The sequence below is a fragment of the Sparus aurata genome, chromosome 2 (assembly GCF_900880675.1).
Source record: "Sparus aurata chromosome 2, fSpaAur1.1, whole genome shotgun sequence".
Taxonomy (NCBI): Eukaryota; Metazoa; Chordata; class Actinopteri; order Spariformes; family Sparidae; genus Sparus; species Sparus aurata.
The window spans coordinates 23,543,976-23,564,062 of record NC_044188.1 but is presented as its reverse complement, the minus strand read 5'-3'; the positions used below and the strand labels follow the sequence as shown (position 1 = coordinate 23,564,062).

Sequence of the window (20,087 nt, the reverse complement as noted above, 5' to 3'; positions counted from 1 at the left end):
TCTGTCTCTGCTCTAATGTCCGCATTGCTCTTCCGCCGTCTCGATTGCTGGATTATTGATCATCATCTGTGGTTTGAGACATGAGCTTCCAGTGAAGGAGGTCAGCATAATCTGATCTCACTCTTTACTTTGTGCAGGAGCCTCAGAAAAGCAAGGCTCCAATATACGGAGTACATGATACCCACAGAATTGACGAGCTCCCAATTTCATGTTCTGGATGACTTTCAGACAAGGAAAGGATGAGTCGAGCATTATCGACCCACGATAGCATATTCTGAAAGACTTGAAATTATTATTAACCAGTCCGGGCTGGATTACTGAAATTTTCCACATATTTGTTGTTACCTACACTCTTGAACTTTTTATTCACACACTTTTTTGAATTTATATTTACACATATTACGCATACTTCTCTTCTAAATGTTTCATATGACAAGGCAACAGTTTCCCTTTATTAGTTTTACACTAGTGCAGTGCCCGTAAGAAAAATGTATTCCTATAGAACAGTGGGAGGTTAAGCAGCTTTTTCATGGATGGCCAAATGAGGCTGTGTTTGAAGGTGGGACTTCAGGGATATTTAGGTTTGTTGTGAAATCCGATATTCCAGGGTATAATTGGCTGTTTTTGACTATTTTTGATTTTGCCATTATATTTCACCTTAAAAATTATTTACTTGGTGTCATTATTTTCAGCACAACCTCACATGTGTGACTGTGCAGTTATTTTTTTTATTTTGACATACTGTATTAACACAATGGACCTAAAATTACACAAAAAAAACATAAAATCCGAGTAGAAAAAGTTAACCACAAATATGTTTAACAAACCATTTTTTATTACTTATAATGCAAATATAAATTGTTGTTTGCTAAAGATGTGCATACATTTTAAAAAATTACAAAGTTATATGTAACTATTTACATTTAAGTGCAGGCAATGCTCATTCAGCAGTCTCCTCATTGCTTTGACTCATTAAACAAAAAACCGACTCCACTACACACTAAATACACTACACCAAACACTACATAAAACACTAACTACACAAGCCAAACACGCTAAATGTCACAAATCTCTCAACTCCCAATATCGCTGTTTCTACACCGACCGTCGTTGCATGTCAATCATCCGCCTACGTCCCTCCCACAACTTCCTGTTCCTCAACAACCAAACTCGCTGCTTGGACACTTTCGTAACAACAGCCCGTTTTTACCGTTTCTTTCTGCACCAGACACAAAGCAAACGTGACGGCAATGTTCGCGAAAAAGCATGGCCGACATTATTTACCCTAAGTCCGGTTTTGGACTTGCCGGTGCGTGTGTGAGCTAGCGGGTAGCAGCTAGCTACACACGAACATCCACAGATTCCGATTCCACTTTGTTGTCCGCGCGTCTCCGGATCTCCTCAGACCCGGACAGACTCGGTCCAGACTCTTTTAGTCTCATTAATACATAACAGTCAGTTTAGATGCACAGAACAGAACGGGACCGAATTGACGGCAAAATCCCGGTCCAGCTTGCGCCGCTGCAGGTATAAATCTGCTTGTTTCTTAAGGTGGGGTGTCGCGGTGGGCTCTGCAGTGATTGGCTCTGATGCGCACGTGACTGTGGTGGCTCTGGTGGACAATGCTCGCGAAATGTAAAGCATTTATGAACTTATTTATTAACGGTATCATTGCAGTCCAAAAAAATGCGACATTGCACACCTTTGAACCACGCAGCAGCCATGTTGAAACTCTGAGGTCAGTCTGATCCTGATCCGCAGAGATATTTGAGGCATACACACACACACACACACACACACACACACACACACAGACAGACAGAGATTCCTTGCTTTTATAGAGAGATGGGTGCATCTACAGCTTTGTTTTCTTTCTAATCTTATTGTATTGTGTTCATTTGGCATCTGACTGCTCTGAGCGGTCTGACCCATGATACATGTAGTTGTACACCAGATTATATCAGCACATCAAAAAAAGGTAGCAGTGATGATGAAATTGATTGAAATAGAACCAAACATACTATCTTTCTTGTTCCCCATGTTCTTCTCCCTTTTTAAAACTTTGAGCATACATTACCCACAATGCAACTTAGTCACTGAGTGACATCACTGGACATTTGTCAGATTACATGCAGCTTCCTCTGGAGCCACAAATGCTTTTGTTCTCCTTTCTTCACATATGCAATAATAATACTCCCTAAGACCTGTAAATACACTTTAATATGGAAAAATGGTGGAGCTACCCTTTAATTATTTTGCTCATTTTTCAAGCAAAAATGTTGGTTAACCATTTGCCGTTTCAGCTTCTTTGATTCAAGGATTTGTAGCTCTTTGTCATTTATGATAGCAAGAGTGGCTTTTTGACATTTTATGGATTAAATGAATCATCGTGAAGATTATCAGCAGATCAATTGGTAATGATAAATAATCATTAGTTGCAGCCCTAGATGTAAGCAAGATTTTTGCTTGAATTAGGTCACTGGCTTTGCCAGGGCAGTTATGTCTGCAAGATGCTGTGAATTCATGACGCAGTTGCTATCCCCTCTGCATATTCATTTGTGTATGTGTGAGCGTGCGGCCGACATATCGCTGGTTTTGCTCCTCGCTCGGATGCCGTGATGCTTTATAGTCGAGGACCGCGGATGCATGCCTGCAGCTTGTAGCGCAGACAAGAAGACGGAGGAGGAGGAGAGACAGAGAAGAGAGCAGGGGCGGGAGGCTGATAAAGCAGGGAGACGAACGAGGAAAGGAGGTAGAGGACCACCCTTATCAAGCATAGCCAAAGGGACCTTCCCCCACACACACACCATGGCCCGCCAGCCAATCAGAGTGCTCGCATCCTTGACCCGTCCTCCCTCGTACAACTGCTCATCCATGGCTCAGCGAAGCAGATGTGAGGTGATGCAGGCAAAGGAGGAGAACACTGGCTTAGAGATATTTCTATCAGGATAGCGGCTTCTACTCAGTCTTGCGGCTCGTGAACAGGCATTTCAGCTGAACAAGTGCCACTTTCAGTCTCAGACAGTATTTTCCTCTGACTGGTTTTGGATGTGCTGTGTAAGAGAGGAGGACAAGGAGGGATTTTATGAGGCTTGGCGATGATGACAAAGCATGCTGGACAAGTGACAACCTGACAACGAGACAGCGGGACAGTGATTGAAGAGAGGCCATGAGAGCCAGGAGAGAGGCCAGGATGGTGTCTGCCTGTTCACCATGCACAAACATAAGGTCAGGTCTGATTTCTCTTACCTTTCTTTTCAGCTGTGCTACTTTCTTATGCTGTGATCTTTAGTGTTATCAAACAGCATGGCACCTGACATGCATAGGGAAAAATGTGCATGAGTCTATGCCTTTAATAACTTTGATAACTCTGATTTGCACAGTTACTGTATAAGAAACCCCACCCTGGATATTTTTCATATGTACTACTACTACAAATACTACTACAATAGGAAAAACTGTAAAGGTAATCCATTACATACTATATAATCTAGAATGCGTCCTCTGGCTGTCTTGATAATCACCCTTTTATCTACTACTCTATTATCTACTGAAGTAAGTGCTAATGTACTTTCCACTGACTAAACCACATAGACGAGATGACCCTGTTATTGTTCTGCAGCTGTACCCTTTTCTGTGTGACCTTTGCCGAGAAAATGCTCCTGCTTCCTTTTTTCTGTGTAAAGCAGACTTTCAAAATGTCAACGACAGTTTTTTGACTCACTTAAGAAATGTAGCTTTAAAAGATTTAAACCTGCATTTTACAACGGGAATAATCAAAAGCCGCATTCTTCCCGGTCCTGTTCATGTAAAATGTGTAACAAGCTATTTTTTTTTTTACATTGAGTACGTCAGGGAGAACTGCCAGTCTGCACAGAACCCTGTGACCGCATTAGCTATTCCATATATTTCAGTCTTGTGGGTGTGGCAGGGCTTTACATTAGTGTATTCAGTGACTACTGGGAAGCTTTTGCTTCATTCTGCATTTCAATCAAATATGAGAAATATGTCTAAATGATTAATATACACATGCCTTTACCTTAACCTGATGAATACAGGGAATGGTGGAATAAATCACCCCATGTCCGTATTTTGCTATATCTCACACACACACACACACACACACACACACACACACACACACACACACACACATACGTTTGAGTCGAGGGGATTTTCCAGCTGGCCTCTGGGCCTCCTAAATCTCTACAGTGATCTCTGCTCCCCTGGTCCATTAAGGGCAATTTGGTTAGATTTACTGTGCCTGTCGATGGGGATACAGGGCAGTCCTAGCACTGCTTCAGGTTACCAGTCCGTGATAAATACTCCTGGCAGGTATTACTGCGTTACCCTCACATAACTATATCTTTAGCCCTTAAATGAATCATGGTGTGAAAAAGAAGTGCTACTAGCTCAAGCACACTTTGATTCATTATTTCTATTATGAGACAATGAAATAATAGCTCACCTCATATGCTTTAATGGAAAAGAAGAGGGTCAGATTTCTTCTATTAAATGGGCCAGCTGCTTCACACCTACATATAGTGTCAAGCTGTCATACAGGGAGACATTTACAATATTTCTTTACAGTTGCAGTACACATTTTACTCAATGACTCAATAATAGGCACATTATATGAATTTATGCAAACTTGACATCAGAGATAAAAATGTAATCAAATATCAGTGTCTTCAAAACGCTAGAACATATTGTGAATATTATTGTTTGTTTGTTTTTTTCATTTTCCCCATCTTTTCTTCAAATTGTTGCTTTTTAGAACAGCTCAAAGTACGTGTTTCTTTTAAAACTCCAGCATCCATCATTGTTAACAGCAGCCCACCACAATGTTTAAGCTAAAAAATGACTCAGATATGTCTTATAAAGAATACTGTGAACAGCAGTGAGGTCAGCCACACAAAAGGCTGAACCAGAGCTGGATCAGGCAATAAACTCCACTCTAGTGCTGTTGGTCAGTGAGATTTGACAGCACTGTCCATTTAACCACCAAGTCTCAGATTCGAACACACACTGGGTCATGCTACTGCCATCAAATTTGGTTTCATGGGCATAAGAGTTCAGGTCAACAGTGTGTATTTAATGTCTCCTTGTTTGACATTTGTGATATCAGTTGAGGTAAATAGTGTGTTAAGGGGATTAAATGTTGTTCAGGAAGGACCAGTCTTGCAGCATCTCTTGCCAGTTGGTACAACACCTACTTTGGGAACAACTGCTATAGATACTGAATTTTAAAAATAAACCTCAGAACAGGACATATGGTTCTTTATCTGCAGACTCTAATTTTGGATGCATTAATTACAGCTATTTGCCTTCTCTAGTCTTAATAACTTCTTCCACAAATAAGATTTTCACCAATCCGAGCCTGAGTCATAATCAAGTCACGGCCTGTATTTTGGGCCAGCTGCTGATGTCCCTCAGTCTAGGTGATTCATTAAGCACTCCTGTCTGTGGAAAATCTGCCTGTCACTGGCACACCCACTTACCACTTTTGTGAACGGTCTTGTTATCATGCTGGGTGGACATCTGCCTCACTGTAGAGTTAAACACGGAGATGTGCCATGCACATATGCCATTTAATCGTATGAGCTAAACTAAATTTAGACCCGTCTTTGTCTTTCAGTGATCATATTTAGAGATGCTTCCTTTTGTTGGAGCTGAAACTGATACCAATCCATTTGTTAGTCGTCCAAAATCCACTTCATGTACCGTCTTATTAAGGGAGTATTAGCGGCAGGAGGGATTTGAGGTCTGCAAGATAAAGAGCCCGGGGTTCATTTAAACCATTGTGCTAACCAAAGTATTAAATTGGGGCACTTATGAGAAAGTATAAGAATATAGGTAGTTTTTCACATCACCTTACAGGCCCTACTGTATATATCTGAGTGGGCCGTGTGTCTGTCTTCAGGCCCTCACTGCTGACTAATCACAGGGCCTCTGGTGACTCACAGTATAATTCACATATGTTCATCAGCAAATCAATCCCGCTGATCACGCTAAATGTGCCCCAGCAGGGCACCATTTAATGCGTTTTTTTCTCTGCAAATAAGCAGTCTTATCCAGATGCATATCCACAGGGATGAAACTCAAATATGTTGTAGGTGGAGATCCATCTGTCGTGTAAAGCATCATAACACGATTGTTCAATGCTGAACACATCAGCTCCATCCAGGGGTTTAGCTCAATAGAGCTGTTGAGGATTAACACTAAACTCCAAAGACCTCCACAGGCCTATTCAATTCTCTGTGCCAGATTGGCTTTCTTAAACATATTTCGTCTTTAATGGAAAGTCTGTTCTTCAAGTTTCATAAATCAAGCTGTGTAATCTGTAATCTGTCTCCTCTGAATTGCCTTCCTCTGTAGCAGCCATGATTGATTTCCCTTCTGGCTGATCCAAAGAGGCCATGGATTATTCTTACATAGGGCTTCCTCTGTTCCTCTGCAGCATAAGTGAACAGAGCACCCACGGTCATTTTAAACATCCACTTTCAAGCTCTCCGTTCTCTGGGGCAAATATTGAAGGATTTCGACAAGGTGCTTTTATAATGCATCAAGCGCTGGATAAAATGTTAATGCGTGTGTGTTTAATCTTTTAACAGAAATGTCCTTAGTTAATCAATTTCTCTCAGTGAGAAAATATTAAACTCGATTAGCTCACTGATAGGCATAACATCTGCAGAAAGGTGTTGCACAGCTGAAAGAAAAATCCAGATAGGCGCTGAGAAGCTCAGTCAGGGGTAAAGGAGTGGGAAGAAATTGCTCTGACTGGAGAGGCAAATGTATTATAAGGTGCCACAGCAAAAAATGAATTGATTGAATAGATGGAGGAGTGGTTGAGGGCCTCTGATCACAGTGATTCATGGTACATGTGGGCGCTCTCTATTGAGTCACTGGCGGCTGCAGCGACCGGAGTGAAAGGACTGCACTCTGTAAACCCAATTACCCATTGCTTCACTTAATACACATACACACACAAACACACGTACTTTTGTGTGAAACGTTAGCCTCAAACAATTTTGTTTGTTTTGAATCACCAGGATTAGAGTAGGACTAATAGCAAATGTCAGAACATATTTACAACCACGTAAAGGCTTTTCATTCGAAGACGAGCGTTCATCATATAACCACTGAGATGACAGAAAGTGTTTTTTTGGCTCGGTTTTCTTGTGAGGGAAAAACTCATCTGAACCAACTACAGAAAACACCAAATAAAAAGTTTTGGTAACACTTTAGATGAGGGTACACGTGCTCACCATTAACATGTTGCTTATTAGCATGGATATAAATAGCAAATTGGCTCCTTTTCAGTCATGATAAAGTACTAATTAATGTTTTATTCTGCATGGTCATATTCAACAACTACTTGGCCAAGACTTATTACTGCACTGTTTTAAAATCTCAGCTGAACAATTAGTGTAGTAGACAGTGTCAACAAGTGGTTGTGATAGATGACTAATGAACTACTCTGTGAAACCCCTCTTGATAGTAAATAATAAAGTAGTACGTATATTATGACCTGATTACATCTGATTTAGCTTTTTTGTCTGGGATGCCATGGACAAGCTGTGTCCTCAGACATGGCTACAGACGTAGGATTGTGGCAGTTCTAAATTATCAGGAAATCTCAATGAGACAGTACATAGGCGAGTTTAACACCTTTTTTAAGTAATTCATGTGAAGATTTTCACAATTATCCTGTTTGATTATTACTCGATAGTGGAAATTCACCACACATAACTTAACCTGAGAGTTTTCATCACAATCCGTGATAATACCTTTTATTGCCCCGTCCCTAACATGGGCCATATAAGATAGTAGTACCACAGAAACCACATTCACCCTAAATTACATTTAACAGATATGGTCCGTTCTCACAACAGCTTCACTAGAACCTCTGTGTAAGGTCTTGTGCAACTATTTTACCAGTACAATATTTAACATATTATGAGGACTTAACATTAAGACCAATATCTTAGCATTTAAAAATGTCCCAACTTTACAGCCATAGCCTTCACTGAGCAAAATGTATCAATGTGGTAATTCATGTCTAACCACTTCCTGGCTTGCTATCTTCAAGCAGTAATTAGGACTTCCGGAGAGTGTCGCAGCTGAGAGGCATCGATACTCATGCATTTCAGTTAGCATCAACCATCATATCATGAAAAAGTAAAGAAGATATTCATCATTCACTCTTCTTTACCTTCACTGATAGGCCAAGCAAAAGAAGTGGAAGAAACTGATATGGAAACCCCAAAGGTAGGATACAACTCAACAAGCAAAAGACACCTCCACACATGAGCAGTGACTTTATGTCACCAAACAAAGATACATAACAGGTTGTGAAATATTGTACCATCCTTCATCCTCTGCATATACTCCCCCCTTTTTTAATAAAAGTATGTATCTTACTCATCATCAGTTGTAAAAAGTAAGAGTGATTCATCACATCTGAGAATGTCATACTCACACGCACCAAAAGAGGGAGCTGTTCCAGTAAAGTGCACTGTGTAGAAATCCCTCAAGTGCATGTAGTTCCTCTCCACTTCTTTTGGTCCTCAGATTTCACAGTGTGTCGGATCCAAGAACAAAACTGCTGTAGCATCATTCACTGAAACACTGTCAGCATTGTCCTCGGCAGGAGCACTGCAGGGTTAGAGGTTGGGACACTGACATTTTGGTCCCGGTATGGCCTGTCCGTGTTCTTACACATGATTTCTCAAAGCCGCTCTGCAAGGACAAGACTGTAGAGAAACTGGTAAAGCTGTTTGCTGTTATCAGTTTAGTACTCAAGATGATTTCTACCCAGTCGGTGAGAACAGCTGTATAATGTCTTCTGTAGCACCTGAGGTGTTTTGTCATGTCTAATGACCTAATGATGTCCTGATGCCCAGAAACTACAAATTCATTAAAGAACGCCTGTGTGTCAGACCAGATTTTTTGAGTTTGAAGGACAACAACGTTCACCAGGCAGGAGTACCCTTTTAAACATTGAATATACATATCCACTTTATTTCTATGCTTTCTCGTTATAAAAACTATTGCTCATTGCTTAAGGATGCACATTCAAAAGCATTTTAATGAAATGCAATTCAATATCAAATGTATAGAACACCCTGATGACACTGTAAATTACAGAGTAGAGATGTAAGCGACTCTCCCATTAACCCTAACCCATTTAATTTACAATAACCCTGCTTTTCTGGACACCTTGTGTTACTTTGTGTCATGTTAATGCTCTAGAGTAGAGAATAATCATCAGCAGCATGTCGGCTGGTCAGTGCAGTGTTATCTCAGCCTGATTTTTGCTGCGATTGAAGGTAACAGTAGAGATGACTCAGGGAAAGTGAATCTAAGGTTCTTATTAAGGTGGGGGCTAAAACATGAAAAGTTTGCAGGAGCGGTATGAAATTAATCCATTTGATGAAGCTACATGCTAAGCACTATCATATACACAAGACTGGACTGGTTGAGTGCAAACTGACATGACTTGTTGGTTTGAGATTGGATAGACGGCATCTCACCCAGAAGGCCACTTGATTCACCAGATCACGCGATTGAAGCTGCAATTAACATTGATTTTCATTATTAATTCATCTGCCGATTATGATTAATTGATTAATATAATGCGCAAAAGCATTTGTATTATTTATGAATATCATAAACTTGAATAGTATCGACTGGCCTACATGTAGAGTCAGGTAAGACAGAGTTGTTACCTGTTGTCACCTGAGGACAGTCGCTCTCTGCAATATTTAACCTTGATGATGTAATCCAAAGTTTCAGGTTTTCATTTACAGCGTAGGCTGGATGAGGAAGAAGCAGTGGGTTTTCATTGTGATTCATGACATTAGCTTTGCAGATTTCATCAGTACAAACTTGAGGCCTTGCCGGGTGCTTTGTCACTGTGAGTGACGTGGGTCATTTGTGAAGCTTGAAATAACTCAAGTGGCGTCCTTGAAGGCTTTGTGGGTGATAATGGCATAGCAACCAGTGGTAAGCAAATGTAAAGTGTGTGTGTGTGTTTCTGTGAGGCTCAGCTTTGTGTTTTCCCTGTTTACATCTGTACGTCTGACTGAAAAGAGCAAGGTCTGCATGTGGCCCTGAAGCAGCAGGCTGGGACGGCTCCCAGCTTCGATAATGACAGGGTCGTCTCTGTGGCAACAGCCCTGACTGACTGCATAGGATTGTCAGGGAGGGGCCAGTCAATATCTCTCCACCCGATCCCTTATCCCATCACCACTCCAGTCCTTTCATATAAAAATAGCTTTCCTCACTCTGACTTCAAGCTGTTTCTTCAGAGCACGTAAGTGTGTGCAAGTTCGTCCCACTTAGAAACCAGAGAAAAAGTTTGACGAAGACGGAATGAACATTGACTTAATTTAGACGGCATCGTCCATGCAGCTGCTGTGTTTTTAATCAGCTTGCCTGCTTGAATGAAGGTTAAACAAAAGTTCCTCCGAGGAAGGAGCATGAGGACACAGATGGGGTTATTCTTTCACCCGAGGAGGTTCGCTCTTGAGCATTAGCAACAGTGAACAACCCCTCAGCAACAGCTCATCTGAACACGTCACACCACAGCATCTTACGCTCATTGATGATGAGGTCATGTGGAGCTATTTCATAATTCAGTGACGACTGAGCTGGCATGGTTTAGTTATGTAATTAGGAACAATGTGGAAAAGGTGTTGATAATACTCAGAGTTAATGGGGTTTGTGCCAGTTTTCTGATTTTTGTCTAAGCTACAATTGGGAAAAGTAACAGGAAATATCAAGTCCATTTTAGAAATTTATATTCCAATGAGTAAGGTCAGAAAGCTTCTCTGCAGTGTCTCTTTGACATTTTTGTCCCTAGACAGCCGAGTCAGCAGTGCAGTGATACAGTAGCGGCTGAACTGTATAGCATACTTTACTGGATGTGGTGAAGATGTGGCAAGATCAGCTGAACCTGATCTCTCTGAGTCGTGGCATCATTTTTCTGAACAGAGTGGCTGTGTATTTGAGGAGCTCAGGGTCATGGATGTGATGAGTCATTGGTGTTCTGCATAATAGCTCCAGCTCCAGTGTAGGCTGGAGATACATGCACACTTCCTGTTCCTCTTTGCAGGTAGCCCATAGAGATACTACGCTGATTATTAGTCTGTTGATACTAATAATCACTTTTGTTGAATATCAGTTACACTCACTTGCAGTGAATGGGCTCTCGTTTATTCAAAATGTATTTATTATATTTATTATCCCTTTTATGTAGACAATACACTCCATACAGATACACTGCCACAGCTGTAATATGTGTAGCTTGGTAGTGATATGGGTCACTGAATTTAATGAATTTCATCTTTATCGGACAACAGTGAGACAAGAATTAGCTAGCTGGTGTGGTATTTCCAAACTGTGAAATGCAGTCAGTTGAAAGTAATGTTAATGTATTGCCATGACAGCAACTGAAGGGATGTAATGGAGACGCCAGTGTTAAGACTTCCGTCTAGTAGCCCAGTTTCATCTAAAAAAGGTTGGAACAATGAAGGAGGCTCTCTGGCTGATTATGATGAATGTTAGCTGACAAGGCTAGTGCCCGATGTGTTCCACTGCTGGTGTTTCAATAAAGCTATCTTATTATATTGTTGTTACTAAAATGAGCTAGTAAAAGATAAGTAGAAGAGTCAAATAAATGTGATTTGATGAATCACTTTTTGTATGTTTTTTTGGCTTCATAATGTTTTTTGTAGAAGTACTTGGTAAACAGCCACTGGTGTTACTTCAAATACATTTTAGTTCACTGCAAGAGATGCACCATTTTTTAAGTGAAACTGCAGGGCTCATTTAGAAAGGCATTGAGCAAAAGGTCTGATGCGATTGAATAAAGGTACAATCATTGACTTGTATTATGACAGTGACTAAGAAGCTGTTCTTACTGTGTATCGGTGATTCGACGAATCAGGCCGACCCAGTTGGCCTAATAGGGTCAGTATTGGTGCACATATCGACATATAAGTACATCCATATAGAAATCTTTGAAAGTATCAGCAAATGTGAAAACAGTGGAGGACAGACAGTGGTTAAATAATCTTTAAGTCTTAAAAAATATTACCAATTACTGGATAATTATATTCAGTGGTGGTCTGTTTTCTCAGGTGCATATAAAAAAATTTGAATATCATGGAAAAGGTATCTGTTGTCTCTCATCTTCCTCTTGACAATACTTCAGAGATCCTCTGTAAGGTCCAGATCAGGCAAGTTGGCTAGCCAGTCAAGCACAGTAATACCATGGTCAGCAAACCAGGTACTTGTAGTTTTAGCACTGTGGGCAGGTGCCAAGTCCTGCTGGAAAAGGAAATCAGCATCTTCATACCGTATAGAGATGAGGATTTCCTTTTCCAGAAGGACTAGTAACTGGTTTGCTGACCATGGTATTACTGTCCGTGATTGGCCAGCCAACTCGCCTGACCTGAACCTCATAGAGAATCTTCAGGGTATTGCCAGGAGGAAGGTGAGAGACACCAGATCCCACAATACAGACGAGCTGAAGGCAGCTATCAAAGCAACCTGGGCTTCCATAACACCTCAGCAGTGCCACAGGCTGATCGCCTCCATGCCACGCTGCATTGATGCAGTTATTCATGCAAAAGGAGCCATGACCAAGTATTGAGTGCATAAATGAACATACTTTTCAGAGGGTCGAAATGTATTTATTATACATCCATTTTTTGACTGGTGATATGTAATATTCTGATATTTTGAGATACTGGATTATTGATTTTCATGTGCTGTAAGTGAAACATTTCACTTTATGTGTAATGAATGTAGAATATATGAAAGGAAAGCAGAAAACATTGAACTTTTCTATGATATTCTAGATTTTTGAGATGCACCTGTAGAATATTTGGGATAATCCCAAGATCCATTTTCCACCAGCTCTCTCCTGTCCTCCCCGTTGCTCCGCTTTGTTAAGTAATTATGAGTGTGTGTGTGTCTGTGTGTCTGTGTGTCTGTGTGTGTGTGTGTTGGACGCTTGTGGAAAAAGAAACCTCGGTCTATTTTCATCCTGCTGGCTGCAGCAGAAACAGGAAATGGAAGGCTTTTTTAAATGAGTGCTTTAATGTCAGCATGCGCGGCACTTTGTTCTTTTATTCATGGCACACGTGACAGCCATGCAGAAGGCCATCTGTATTTATCGCTTTTTTGGGCTGGCCCGATATTGTACATAATGTCTATTCCGCCGCAGTGTTGTCAGTTTTGCTGCTGAACATGTTATGACATTCGTCGTCCCCCTCATTGATGTGTCTTTAGCTCTCCCTCCCTGGGATGCTTTTATGTTTAAGGGCTGTCTGCACAGTGTCTGTTCTGTCCTCTGTGGGATGTCTGCTGCTGGAGTGTTTTCTGCATAATATCAAATATACTCCGGCCTCCTACTGAGCCAGTTTCTGTTGTGCATTGCTGCGCCTTATTTGCACCTGTTAGCCTCATTCTCACTGCTCCTCCTGGCTTATCTGTTGCCTGTGACTCTGTTCAACATCTTTATCTGTTTAAATTCACACCTCCTCGTTCAAAAACATCAATAAACATGTGCACCCTGCAGGCTAATTACAATTCCTACTTCACACAGTGGATTAAATACATGTTAGATAAAAGTCAAATTGGCAAATTGATGGCTACCTCATTTGATTGTACCATATTTCTAATATCAGAATAAATAGGTTGGTTTTTTTGCCCACTATCTATGCCTATCTTTGCAGGCTGTGAATGCATTTCTGCTCTCTGTCTCCCCGCTGTGGCCTTGAGGGCTTGGACTATCCAACATGGTCAATTCAACAATAAATAAACAGCCGTCCAGTCACATGATCGCCCTTTTCCTTCTGTGATTATGTACAGTAGATATCAATCCATCGGGGGTTTATTCACTATGAATAGGAGAGCAGAAAATGCGTAATCCATCCATACTGTGTTAAAGAATGAGGAACACCCACTGAGCAGAATGGGAGAGTCAAACCAGCCATGGCGTCCAATCTCACAAAGCAGTGTAGAGGGATTAATCCAGATTATCTGCCAATGCTATTCTTAGAAATAAATGAAAAATCTCTGGGCCAGATTAGGGTTCATCGCATGCTGTTTTACAAACCGAAGAGACTTCTCTGTCAGGGTGTGAGTTTAACTTTTTATTTGTTTGACCTTTTCTGCAAGCAAACTTTTCAACAAAGCAACCCAGAGAGTATTTATTTTAGAATCCATCCTATAAAGGGCACATTGAACATAGCAAGTATTCACGAAAAAAAATAATAATAATAATTTTACATATGAGGAATTGAATTTCTGTTCTTTGTCTGATGCCATGCTGTGGGAACGCCTTTATTGTCCAAAGATTTTTACTGTAGCAGAAGTCAGCTGTGATTCAGTCAGCAGGGGGCGTCAGTGAGAAGACTCAGTGGATGACTCTTCTCCAGAGGAGCTGTTCATTCAGCACCACCCTGTAGCTGCTTCTCCTCAGCAGGCTGGACAGAGCACCAAAAACAGTCAAACTACAATCACACACAGCGACAAAGATGAAATAAAATCTTTCAAAAAAATAAAGAAGGGTGAGCTGCCAAATCCTCAAAACACTCAAATGTAAACAGTTTCTGTCTTGTTGCATAACATCTCTCAATAATCAGGATGGTATAATTTGCATCATGCTGATCGGATTGGTTTGGCTAACCAAAATACAACAGAGAGCCGCAGCCTTTGTGTTAAAGCTAAGGTAAACACTGTCCAGATTGCACTATTACATAACAACACAAAACAAGTGTACTCTAATCTGATACATCAGTTGTCCAATCTTTATTAATGCCAGTGTTCTGTACCAATATTATTTACCTAAGTGATAAATGTCATAGTGACCCTCTTGGATGCTTTATTTTTGTGTCAAGTGATATTGATATAGAATTATAGTGCATGCTCTTGAATGCATCAGGTATGTAAGTAAAGTAACCCGGGTCAAGATGAACATATCCTAGATTGCAGAGTGATACCCTCAGCTGTCAGTTGTCTGAACTCTGCAGCCTTCCTGGCTGTTCCCAGGAATGATCATGTCTAATATGATTTATACTAACATGATGAGCCAAGGCTTCAGGTATTGTTTTTCCCATGAAATTGTTTGCAACCAGTGATGAGGTGGACACCAGATGGACTCAGTGTGAGATGACTTACTGTCCTCTTGCTTGACTGAAGATCAGGCTACAGCACTCACTGGGAAGGGATTAGAGCGCTCTCATATCTTTGCCTCTTTCCCTCTCTTTTCTCCCCCCACAGTCCCACCACATTCACAGTAGCCCACTGGGCAGAACTCTGCTGGCTAAGAGTGGAGAGCACGTGTCCTTCTGTCTGCTCCTATCTGCCCAACAGCACACTGCCGAATGATCATCTTGACTTCGAGAGGTTTTCATAATAAAAGTAATCACAATATGGTCTGAGGCGCTTTTAAGACTCAGGGGCTGCCAGCTATTGATCGCTAGTTTTATGAAGGCATCTTCAGACAAAGACACACATGTGCAAACACACACAGTACACCTCATATGTAGACATTAGAGTGTATTCTCCGGTTTAAACTTATAATGAGCGAGCCAAACTGGTCAGGCTCTAAAATCAACGTATCTTAGGCAATACAAATGCTGCTATTACCCCTGTTCTCTGACAGAAACCCCACACCCCCTGAAAAAGAACATAACTTGGCATCTAACAAGCCACGGCTCCTTTGCTGCGTTGCTCTAAAAGGAGTTTCTGATTTGTTATGATTTGACAAAAAGACAACTTTTTTAACCGGGGCAGGCGCTACCTTCTCCATCTCTGTTTGAGACCATGTTCAGAAGCCTCTGGAAAGTTGATGTAACACCGATAAAGTCAAAGAGCTTCTCACTGTACACATCGCCAAAGTTAGGTGTCGACTCAGAAGTGTCCACTGATCTTAGTTTGAAAGCACGTCCTGAACCTGGCATGGGGCCGACTTTTATGCGTCCTCCCAGACTGAGCCCGAGTGCGCCTGCATCATGTGCGTGCCATTATCTTTTTTTTTTTTTTTTGGTCGCTTGCCTCTCTATCAGTCAGTCATGCACTCGCTCTGTCCTGGCACCATCTGCATGTGAAAAAAGCCGAGTGAGTGAATGGAGCTCAGTGACTCAGCAGGCTGAGCACCAATAACAATAATAACAGCAAGTTTATATTGTGCTGTAATAGGTGTTTTATTGTCATTACAAAGAAAATCAAATCAAACAACAAAACGGTATCAGTTACAGTAATCAATGGGCCAGGGGTTAAATTGATTAAATCGATCACTTAAATAACATGAAATATTAAAGCTGTAGATCATCAGAGCATGTTTTCAGGCCAACCTGAATCAGCTGTGATGGTGCAGAGTCGTTTGCATTAGCCGTAGCATTAGCCATCCCTAATGAGGTGTAATTTGCAACATGCAGGGCTTAAGAAGATTAAAGAGGAAGAATGTGCTGCACCCTGACCCAGTGCCTGTGCTCAGGTCAGCTATTGTTTTTGATGACAGCGCCTATTGAAGTGAATGGTTGGTTTCTCTCTGACCCCTGTGGCCTGAAGTGGCAAAGGAAGAGATTAAGCAACCAAGATGTCAGTGGACTACTCCAAGTTCAGAGGTTAATCCTTTGCAGATATAGTTTAGATTAGTCTGCATGGTGTTTTATTCAGATTGTTGCTTGTCAATGTGAAAAAGTATTTTTAGCTGGTTTGCTTCGTGAAATCACAGTTTACTGTCAGCAGTAGGACGGGTAGCTGGGCATGCCAACGTTTGTAGCTTACATTAGAAGAAGATAAACACACAGTTGAATCCTTTCCCAACAGCTTTGCTCTTGTGGTTTTGTGTTTTGGAAAGGCTGTACCACACTTATTAGAGACCTGTGCACATCGTTGCTGCATGTGGAGAAACCCACAGTTTGACAGGCCTGTCGTACCTTTCAATTAGACGATTAAGGAATATCGACAGAAGACCCCGGGTAGATTTGAATTTAGGTTATAGCCGTTATAAAACACTCAGTAGCCAACTAAGCAAGCTGAGTCACCATCGTGTCCATCTGATTCATTCTGTATGCAGCACACATACGCAGCACACAGCTATAAACACAGGGAGTACCCCAGCACGCTCAATGCATTAAGAGATTAACAGGGTTAGCTGCTGACACTGATCAGGGCTGGAGTCCAATACAAGAGGAAAGAATTGCAGCAGCGCCCCCACCCCACTTAATACCCTTCTCATTCATAGCATAGAGGGTGGAGGTGGGGGTGGGGGTCACTGCACAGAGGATGTTACGGCCAGAGGCTGCAATCCTGCTCTAGTCTTCCACGCTGGGCCAGCAAGGCTTATCTCGTAGAGAAATAGAGAAAGAGAGCCATCTAGGGAAGAGGACAGAGAGAGCAGGAGCGAGGGAGGGAGGGAGGGGGGGGGAGAGAAGGGGAGAGATCCTGCGCCTGCTCACTGCGAGCACAGCAAGTGCAGCTTTCATCCGCAGCGGAGACTGAGGGAGAGACGGAGAGTTTGAACGAGCATACAGAAGCTTTTAGGGACAGTGTGATAGCTTGACAGAAAAGACAGATTTAAAAAGGAATAAAAACCAGACATGGTGGCATTTATTCGTATTTGCTAGCTCTCCTGCCTCTGCTGCAGATTGCGTGGTGAATATTGCGGTGCAGGTCACCTCCTTCTCTTTTGGGAAAACTGAAGAACCCCAGGGAGGTGTGAATTTCTGGCACAGTTGCTGAGCACTGCGGCACCTCGATACAAGCAGAGGAATGTAGCGAAAGAGGTGGGCAAAGCCGAGGATCGTCCTTCCAGACTTAGGTCCCCAACCAGCCGTCTGTCCATCGTTCCCTGCGAGCATCTCTCCTGCTCTGTGTATGGGAGGTGAGGCTTTGGCAGGTCGTCAGTCAGCATGCGGCGGTGTGAACGGGCAGCCCAGTGCCCACAACACGCTATGGACATCAGACACTCCTCGCTGTACTAATGAAAGGCTTCAAGCTCGCCTGGTAAGGCTGAATAGAGAGCTGTTTCTCATCTGGTTGTGTGAATGCAACTTGTTTGTCTGTGTAGCTTTAAGGCTGTCATGTATGCAAAGCACAACCCAGACGTCTGTGACCATTTTCTGGGATTTTTCTGGCCACGGCTGTGTTCATCATTCCAAGGCTACAAGCTCTCTTTATAAGGCTGGATGGGCTGCCAGATGTATGTCTTTTTTTATTATTATTATTATTATTATTATTATTATTATTATTAGAAAAACAAGTATATTTGCATTTCTATTTGGTTACATAAATCTCCCAGAAATGTATGTGAGAAGGACACCATAAGCTGTGACCAGTGTGTATATCCAGTGCAGCCAGTGTGGGCTAGTGTGTGTATGTTTTGTTTTTTTTTTCTTTTCTGTTTTTTTCACTGTGGCTGTGGCGACCCCGCTCTGCTCCCCTCTGGCGGGCTCAGTGTGAGCGAAGCAGCTGAGGAGCAGCGCTCACGTGGCTGCCTGGAAAAGAGCAGGCACATGCTCCATCCGTCTCTCCCCGGCTTTTCGCCCTCGCTTGTTTTCCCCTGTTCCCCCGCGTTCTGTCTCACACATGGACAAACAGATCCACATCCAGGTGGCCCCGCTCTCACTTCTCTTTTTTAACCTGTGTCGCTACAGCTCATGCTCTCCGTGCACTTTTCCCTCCTTTCTCTCCTCTCCTCCCCTTGTGTTTGTTTATGCTCCTCCTACTCCTCTTGCCTGATATTTTTAGAGACGAATTACAGAGCACTGCAGGAGGAAAAAAAAATGTAGGGGGAGCAGTTTCAGCAACGTGCGTCCCGCTTCTTTCCTTCTCACTTTCACGAGGACCTCTTCTTTTTCCCTACAGGACCTCATCCTTTTCCCTCACGTCTCCGGCTCTCTTTCATTCTCTCTATATTTGTCCGTGTCCTCCTCTCATTTACATCCCTCTCTTCTCTGCTCTCCTCTTCTTTATGTTTTTATGCCCCTCGAATTTATCGCTTAATCCTCCAATCATTTGATTTCTTTAGGCTGTGGATTGTGGCTTTGAAAATTTCCTCTGTGGGTGTCATAGCTTAATCAGACTGAGTGCATGCTGTGTGTGTGTGTGTGTGTGTGTGTGTGTGTGTGTGTGTGTGTGTGTGTGTGTGTGTGTGTGTGTGTGTGTGTGTGTGCGTGTGCGCGTGCATCAGCCAGTGTTGGTCTATACGGGCCTCTTTATCATCCTGCAGCACAGAAACACTATTAAACCTGTCGTCACTTAATCTGTCTGCAGCATCCTGATAGACACAGGTTGCTCCACCACTGTACGGCCATCTGTCCCATAGCTTCCTTCACATGGAGGTTGGTATAGTTTGCCGCCATGCTGCCATGTTATATAACAGAACGTCCCCATGAATGCTTGTGGTTGCTCTCCCAATTGTTTGAGTATGTTTCTACCTTTTAGTCGGTATTATAATCCACCATAAAGCAAAACGAAAATCAATCGAGGACGGAATGATGATGAAAACATATCAGTTCCCTTCATAAATGATAGGATGAAATCTCACTCTTGTTATTGGTCTCTATAAGGGCTGCATTCTGTTTTCTCCAAGGGAGGATCTGCTACGTAGGCAAAGCGGCGTGACCCAGGGGTCATTCCGTAAATCAATATCTCAATCAGCACATTTGTTGTCCTCAGTGTTATAAACCACTCTCTGCCACTAGATATAGCAGCTTAATTATCTACGCTGGATGCAGTGATTTATCATTGTAAACTGGTTTTACTGGTCTCCCAGTGGCTTTTTATTAGTACAAAGATATTTGTTCTTGCCATTTTATTCTCTGCTGACAAACAGGATTAAGCTGATGAACTTCTGATGGTGTTACGTATGCAAAAAGGCTTTGCTCTCATGAGCCTCCAAGATACCGCAAACAGTGTAAAACTGATGGAATGGATAATGTACCTGATCAGATTGTATTTTGAGTTTTAGTTCAGTTTACCTGCAGGTTTGCAAAAAAAAATAAAAAATAAGAATAAACGTTTAACATAGAATAGTTGAGATGATGAGTGTGGTCTGATGG

At 42.0% G+C, this 20,087-nt stretch overlaps 1 protein-coding gene across 18 annotated transcripts in view; it reads left to right on the top strand.

The window, feature by feature from the left end:
- The window catches only part of gramd1bb (GRAM domain containing 1Bb), a 138,275-nt gene that overhangs the window by 73,653 nt on the left and 44,535 nt on the right, over positions 1 to 20,087 (top strand). The window contains exons 1-2 of one of the 18 annotated variants that reach the window (XM_030438964.1): positions 1,832 to 3,228; positions 8,228 to 8,271. The exons of 15 other annotated variants lie outside the window; for them this stretch is intronic. In XM_030438964.1, the coding sequence (XP_030294824.1) occupies positions 3,214 to 3,228; positions 8,228 to 8,271 (59 nt within the window). In that variant the 5' untranslated portion in view covers positions 1,832 to 3,213. Of the gene's footprint in view, positions 1 to 1,831; positions 3,229 to 8,227; positions 8,272 to 17,468; positions 18,031 to 20,087 lie in introns of those variants that run through there. 2 more of the 18 variants (XM_030438972.1, XM_030438982.1) reach the window with 2 other exon arrangements.